Here is a 7,648-nt window from a genome sequence, read left to right on the forward strand (position 1 = left end):
TTTTTATTACATATACATTTTAACCTCTAAAATTTCCAACAGAGGGAGCCATTTACTCACAGCAGCATTAGACCAAATAACTGCATTTTACTTACAAGCAAAAAACAAACAAACAAACAAAAACTATTTATGTAGGGATTAAGAGATGTACTGCTTAATTCAATTTTTAACTTAAAGGTGTGGTAACCAAAGATACTGTGCTAGAAATTTTCTAGCGTAAAATAAAAACCGTTAAAAAAGAAAAGATTTTGTTTTGAAAGTTTGACCGGAAGTACGGCGTTTGTTTACTTCCGGTAACAGCACGACAACGCGTGTAGTTCTTATTTTGCTAATTACCCTTGAACGTCCCTCTGTGCGTGACCCATATCCAGCCGTTATTCCAAACCTCAAAGTATTTTACGTACGTAAAACTTCAATGTTTGGTCAGTTAAGTTTCCTTTTAGAAGAAAAATAAAAACAAATCTTTTTTTTAGGAGGAGCACGCGAAGTTGATTCAACTCGGTTAGCATTATTAGCTCGTACAGTGTCGCCAAGTTAAAACGTTTTGTTTCAGAATACACGTTTCACTGTAATCACTTTATTATGGAGCTCAAACTGGCATATGCATTAAGTAAAACTATTGTTAGCTTTATAATAAAACAACACCTAGAAGCTAGACTGAAACACAAGGTCAATAAGATAAACAAATGCAGCTACGCCTTCATTTGTGCCTGTTTGTGTTGACTGCAGCCTAACATTGTATTACTGTGTGTCTGCTGAACAGCGTCGACGTCCAAAATGGGGTTTTCTTTGTCTAAATCCATGGATGCAAACTTGACAAAGCAGCAGGAGTTCATGCTTCATAATTCAAGACTGCAGGTAAGTTAGGGCGAAGCCCCCAACACACACAAACAACTAATATTGTTCATCAAATAAATGGTAGAATGGGGTGGAAAATGCTGAAAAATTTTGCTATAAAGTGATGCACTTACACAAAACATTTTCTGCATAGCAGATTAGCAGAGCTCCAATTTATTTGTGGAGTACTTCATCCAGATTACATCATATTTTGCAAGAAGTCCAAAAGAGACTCGAGTCCTTAAAAATGCAGTTCACTTTATTATGAGTATGTGAAACTGAAAGTTGCTTATAGTAGTTTATAATTGAACAGTTTGCCACACCTTAATAGGACATTTGCTTTACATGTTCATATATGTTATTGTTTCATATCCTTGAATGAAAATGTCACTTGTTCCTCTTACCACTCCCCCCAAATAACAGTCAGAAAGCTAACTGTGAAACTGCAGAACTAATATACACATACAAAATCACATGTGAAACTAAAATAATGTGTTGACTTTCTTTAGATGTTACCTAAGCTACAAATAATCACTCTGTAAAGGTGCAACGTAATTTTAAACCCTCAAATTACTAACCAACAGTTTATCTTAGTCAAACTTTCACAGTAAGTCTGTTGTCTGGTCTTTGGAGCAGTAAGAACTTGTCATTATGGATGCTAAAATGGGATGAGGTGCACCGCCTTCCAGGCAAGGTGGTGACGACAACAGAACACTGTAAATGTTCTGCAAACCCAAAACGTTGAAAAGATTCTATTTGACTTCTTTTTATTTTTTAGGACACATCCAGGAGGTCAGAACTGAGTGAAAGAGCAGAGAATCCGCTGTTAGAACTGATTAAGGCTTGCGAATGAATGCGTAGATGCTGCTAGTTCGGGGCTCCTGCCTGCGGAGATGTGAAATTCAGGCTCTGTGTGCAGCTCCTGTAAACTGTAAAAGCCACACGTGAGAGACAATCAGTTGCATGTTTCGATAATAATTTGCTTGTAGTTGGGAAACAGGAACAAATGAGGAGAGGATCCTCTGATACAGCCAGATAGCAGTTGTTGAGTTTACTTTCTTGGGTCGCAGTTTCAAATCCGCAGGAAGAAGCTTTACTTCCATCTCCCCATTTCCATCTGGAGACCACAGGTTTTTATTGCTCTCATTATTATTTATTTTTTCTTCTCTCTCCTTTTTTTATTTAAAGTAGAAATTTTGCTCCTTTAAAGCCAATTTCTTGTGATTTATTCATGCCTGCAAGCTGCTGAGCAGCAGGTGGGAATTTGTGACTGTCATAACACCAATGACATTATACAACTTAGACCCAAAAGGTTTGCTGTGTGGTCCGCCCCTGAAATTTCTTCTGCTCTTCCAGCTGTACATGTGGAGGATGATGACTAATGTGATACAATGATGGTAAAGGTTCGGCAATTGAGTTTCGGCGCGCCCTCATTTGGGTCCTGACAGTGACTCATCGGCTGCTATTAGGGGCATGTTTATGCATTGCTGTGGCGGATCTGCATTGTTTCATTTGCTCATCTCACTATAGATAGTTTATTTGTAATAAATACTCAGAATTGCTTTTGAATACAAATTAATAGGATGTTCATGACCATCTGCCTACACATCGTTTAATAAAAATTGGCTTTTTATAAATTTAAATTGGTTTTCTTTGACGAAACAAAGATGACTAACACGCAATCTAAAATTCCTTGGGTCATTTGGGGTGAGAACCATCAATTTGAAGTTGAATTAATTGGACGACTTTTTTTTAAATATGTATTTTGACATCATCTGGTTGAATGAGTGAGATTGACCCTAGCAATTTTGGCACATTTCTACAAAGCCGCGCTGTTGGCTGCCCTTTCATTAAGGTGTCAAAACTGACTTCCTGTCAGTGTTTTCGAAGCACATCAGTCATTGCTAATTGATCCCTGCTGTGCTGTTGCTTTAAGTCAGACACTGGCCATTGTGTCGGAGTCACACCCTCTATCGTAAGCATTACCATTAAATTCACCCAGTATGATTAATGATGTATCATTTTTGCTCACTGAAGAATGTTTTTTTGCTGCTAATATTAGGGCTGCGCTTTATATTTAAACTGGACTCGGATAGGTCTGAATGTAAAGTAGAAGAGAACAAAAAAAAAGTCTTCCCAGTGATTTTTATTTATCATGATTTATTTAGTCATAACCAGACTTTGCAGGGTGCCGAAACTTTCCCCTCAGCCTCTTTATTTTTTGTGATTTAGAAAAGGCAGTTCTTAACATTTTTCGAACAAATATTTTAGCGTTAACTTGACCCTTTTTTTAAAAATCTTTAACTCACTGAATCGCTCGGAGAGAAAATATTAAGCGGGAATGTCGGGTCTTTATCGTGCCACAGTAGTTTGAAGGTTTTCCAAGCAGAACAGCTAAAATCTTTGGACAAAATGATCCGACAAACCACTGGAAGCCGCAGTAATAATAGTGTTTTGTAGATGAATACATCAGCAGTATGAACACGCTGCCAAGTTACTGTAGAGAACAGGAGAGTGTTGATCCGTTTCTGTAAAACGGGTCAACTTATGAAGAAGTCAACTCCCCTGAATGGTTTGTGGCAAAGCACCAGGTTTAAAAGTCTACACTGAGCCAATAGGGAAGTTATGTGTTGCACAAATACAGAAATGGACTTGTGCCTAAATAAGAACTGAAGAATTTTTCAGTAATTTGTTAGGTAATTTCCTTTTTGTAAAAAAAAAAAAAAAAGAAGCAAACAAACAAACAAAAAAAATTCTACTGTATAGTTATCGACTAGATGGTAAGTTTTTCTCGGGCAGCACAATGATGCCAACCATAGAGCTTTGGTTGGGTCTTTCTCTGTGAAGTTTGGAGGTTTTTTTCTGTTTCATCCCACAATTCAAAGACATGTATTCGAAGGCACTGGTGCTGTTTTGACTTCATTAATGTTGCTCATTTTTACCACCATGGATTCATCAGTGATGGTAAAGTGAGGCAATCCAAAACATCCCCCTACCGTCTTCTAGTTTTGTTTTGATAAAAAGGTGTTTTTTTTTCCTTTTATCAGATTGACAAACCAACATCACACCATTGTTCACAATGATAAACAAAAATATTGTTTTTTCTGTCAAATTCTTTGTCCTTTGTATGACCCACAGCTCATAAGATATTACCAAGTTTTTGCTATATTTGTTCCTATACTGAGTTCCCCAACACTTTTCCCATTATCTTTGATTTGGTTCCATTTTAACAGTTCAAACTCTTTGACACAGTGGTAATTATGGGTTGAAATGGGATTGGGGGTGGGGTGACCAGACACAGCAATGCAAGTTTTCTGTTGTCGCAGGTAAAGCTATATGAGTTTAATAGTAACAGCTGTTATTTAGCTGCGTCACGACATACAACCTGTTAAAAGCTTAAACATTTGAACAGTTTTTCTAGCTTGTGGAGAAACTACTAATGCATTTGAGCCCGTGCTCCTCCTTATTCGCTCTTTATGGCGCACTTGCCTCTTCTTCCATTCCTGACGCTGCGTGCAGTGCACCATGAAGCTCTGTGCACATTTACTTCTCGAGCTTCGTCTCACTTCGCTTCCAAATGTCAGTGAACTTGTCGCTTGGTTCCAGCCTGCTTTTCCTCCCGCTTTGTCACCTTCAGAGTGGGCTCGTGTTTCATTTCTCCCTTTCGCTTTTTCTTCACTGTTTTTTTTTTTTTCTTCTCCCCAGCCACCGTCTGAGCTTGTCCACTGTTCTCAAAATGTCTTCATCAGCCTCTGTGATGTTGCCGCGATACATAATGTGTCTTTTTTTTTCTTTCGAAGTGCACATCTAGGTGAGAGTGACACTTTTGTCCTGAAGACCGGCAACCAATCAGTGAGCTGTCATCAAATGAACATGGGTTGTAAAATTAAAGATAGCAAACACTTGGAAAAAAATAGAAAATCCTTGAGTCAGATATAAAGTAGTATTTAAAACAAAAGGCCTAGAATTCCTTGAAGGAACGCATATATCCCCTAACATCTTCTGTTGAGAAATGACGAAGTTGGAGCTGTTTTGGTCAAAGCTTGTAAATGACGTTCTGTGTTCTCGTGCAGTAAAGCAAGAATGAAGCACACAGTTGTTTGAGATAAAAGTGGATGTTTTTTATATCTTTGTGGTCCTGATTCAGCCTGAGAGTCTGATCAGATCACGTGTTGATAATTCAGTGCAACCAGGGAGATGTTCGAGTCTCGAGTGAGACAGGTTTTTGTTTCTGGGTGATTACATTTTTCCTGCAAATGATGTTATTGTGTTCACAGAGAAATCAAATGTCTAGAATTATCCTCGCAAGATTACCAACATCCGTTCTCATTTTAAGATGAGTTAAGGGTGATAAAATCATTAGTTCGACTTTTTTCTCATTTATGCAAATCATGATGTGTAAGAAATGGGTTCTTTCCTCCTTTCTTGGTGATAGCATGAGAGGACGACACTTGCTGCGTTTAGTTTCTGTTTCAGCTTTGCCTGATGTTTAATGAGACAACAGGTTCACTGAAGTTCTCCATTCTAGCTGGAGGTCAAACACAATGCTAACAACCACCTGACGCCGTAAATCCGAGTTGTATTTTCCAACGCAATATAACGCCACTCAACCAGGACCTGACCTTTCAGAGGCATTTAGCTTGAAAAGCTTCGCAACTTCCTCCTTCCTGGAACGTGTCGTTGTTGTAGTCAGCATATTGTCAGCTGTGGATTCCAGCAGTAGTTTCACAGCTAATGCAGGTGTCAGAACTTCCCACAGAAACTCCTCAAATGTACACAGAGGAGGATACTTCCAGTGCCTTCCCATCTTACAGCTATGCTAATGAATTCTGCAGTAAAGGGCCATTTATTCCTGGGTTGTGGTTGTTTGTTGTTATTTTTAACTCTGAGGCCTTTTTGTGGGACTAAACGTCATTTGGAAGGCGTGACCAAAACAGCTGAAATCTCAGCATTAAAGTGTTTTATTTTAAAACTCTGTCGAGTGATAAGCATTCCTTTAAGAACACATGAAGCTTTTGATTTTATTGATTGTTTCAGTAATAATGTTTCCATTACGATCTGTCAGAGCTGTCATCATCAGATTATCTAGACCTCCACTTTACCCTGATAATAAACACGTAGTTGAATAATCAGTCCATCAGTTCAACTCTGAAGTTATTTACTTATTAAGTTAACCTTAATAAGCTTTTACTTTACTCAGGATTCCTTTCTGTAATTAATCTTTAGGTGTAATTTCTGCATGTGAAATACTTATTGTTTCTCAGCTCAGTAGATTATCCCATCACTAATAACTGGAAATGATGGACGCTGAGTCAGATCCATGACATCCACCGCCCCCAATCTCACGCTCTCATGGCAGTCGTGACATTAGTTTCACTCAGTCATTGTCCGTGTATCAGTATCGTTGCTGCAGAATCGGTCCTCGAGAGCACTGGACCCCAAACTTTCAAACTCAAACTTTCCCACACGATATCAGCAGGAGAGGCTTGCTATCTTGAATATTGTTTATTTAAGCACGCAAACATTTCAAACAAGCCAGCTGAACAAGAGCATAATGAGCCCCTTAAACGGTAAACAACCATTACACCGTTTTTTATTCATTTTTGACTGCTGTTTTCTTTTTCCTCTTCTAACGACTCTGGTAAAAAAATGAAAATAAAAATTGCATTGGCTGTTGTTGTTTTTTAAAACACATTTATAGAACATATTTCACAGATGAACTGACTCTGTGTTCCATGACTTTGAGAACCTCTGCGGTGGTACAGTTGTTTTTATTGGATCTGATAACTTCATTAAATGGAAGAAAAATAGAAAATGACTTGGAACAGATATCTTTTTAGGTTAGCTCACGTTTAAATCATTCTCAGGTGTTTTGGTATTCTGTCACTATCTTTTATTTGGACCTTTGTGTCTCAAAGGCAATAATGTTTTGTATATCTATAACTTTTACAGTGAGTTTGGAACTTAATTTAAGATGGCCGTCGCAGCTAATCAACACTAGCCAACAAACAGAAATGGCTATAACTCCGATTTTACAGATATTAAGCTGACATTTGGTGGGGTAGTAGCTGACCACAAACAGATCACATGAGATGTTTTATAGTCAACTCTGTCTGTCAGCAAAATATCTCCTGAGCCAGTATTTAATGAAACTTTTACACATAGAGACAAACAGCCGTTCACACTTTCACCTAGGGATGACTCAGAGTTACCAATGAACCTGTCGGACGTGGTGGTAGCCTGTGGGAGCACCCTGAGCAACCTGAGCACCCTGAGCAACCTGAACACCCTGAGCACCCTGAGCACCCTGAACACCCTGAACACCCTGAGCACCCTGAGTACCCTGAGTAACCTGAGCACCCTGAACACCCTGAGCACCCTGAACACCCTGAGTACCCTGAGTAACCTGAGCACCCTGAACACCCTGAGTACCCTGAGTACCATGAGCACCTTGAACACCCTGAGTACCCTGAGCACCCTGAGCACCCTGAGTACCCTGAGTAACCTGAGCACCCTGAACACCCTGAGTACCCTGAGTACCATAAGCACCCTGAGCACCCTGAACACCCTGAGTATCCTGAGTACCCTGAGTACCCTGAGTACCATGAGCACCTTGAACACCCTGAGTACCCTGAGTACCTTGAGCACCATGAGTACCATGAGCACCTTGAACACCCTGAGTACCCTGAGTACCGTGAGTACCATGAGTACCATGAGCACCTTGAACACCCTGAGTACCGTGAGTACCATGAGTACCATGAGCACCTTGAACACCCTGAGTACCCTGAGTACCTTGAGCACCATGAGTACC

The 7,648-nt window shown here is 39.5% G+C and overlaps 1 protein-coding gene across 1 annotated transcript in view; it reads left to right on the forward strand.

Moving 5' to 3' along the window:
* Positions 1–255: 255 nt before the first annotated feature.
* The window catches only part of plgrkt (plasminogen receptor, C-terminal lysine transmembrane protein), a 14,798-nt gene continuing 7,405 nt past the window's right edge, over positions 256–7,648 (forward strand). Inside the window, exons 1-2 of the mRNA XM_017410750.3 lie at positions 256–400; positions 764–858. Coding sequence (XP_017266239.1) covers positions 778–858 — 81 coding nt within the window. The 5' untranslated portion in view covers positions 256–400; positions 764–777. The remainder of the gene's footprint in view (positions 401–763; positions 859–7,648) is intronic.

This window comes from Kryptolebias marmoratus, linkage group LG14, assembly GCF_001649575.2.
Source record: "Kryptolebias marmoratus isolate JLee-2015 linkage group LG14, ASM164957v2, whole genome shotgun sequence".
Lineage (NCBI taxonomy): Eukaryota > Metazoa > Chordata > Actinopteri > Cyprinodontiformes > Rivulidae > Kryptolebias > Kryptolebias marmoratus.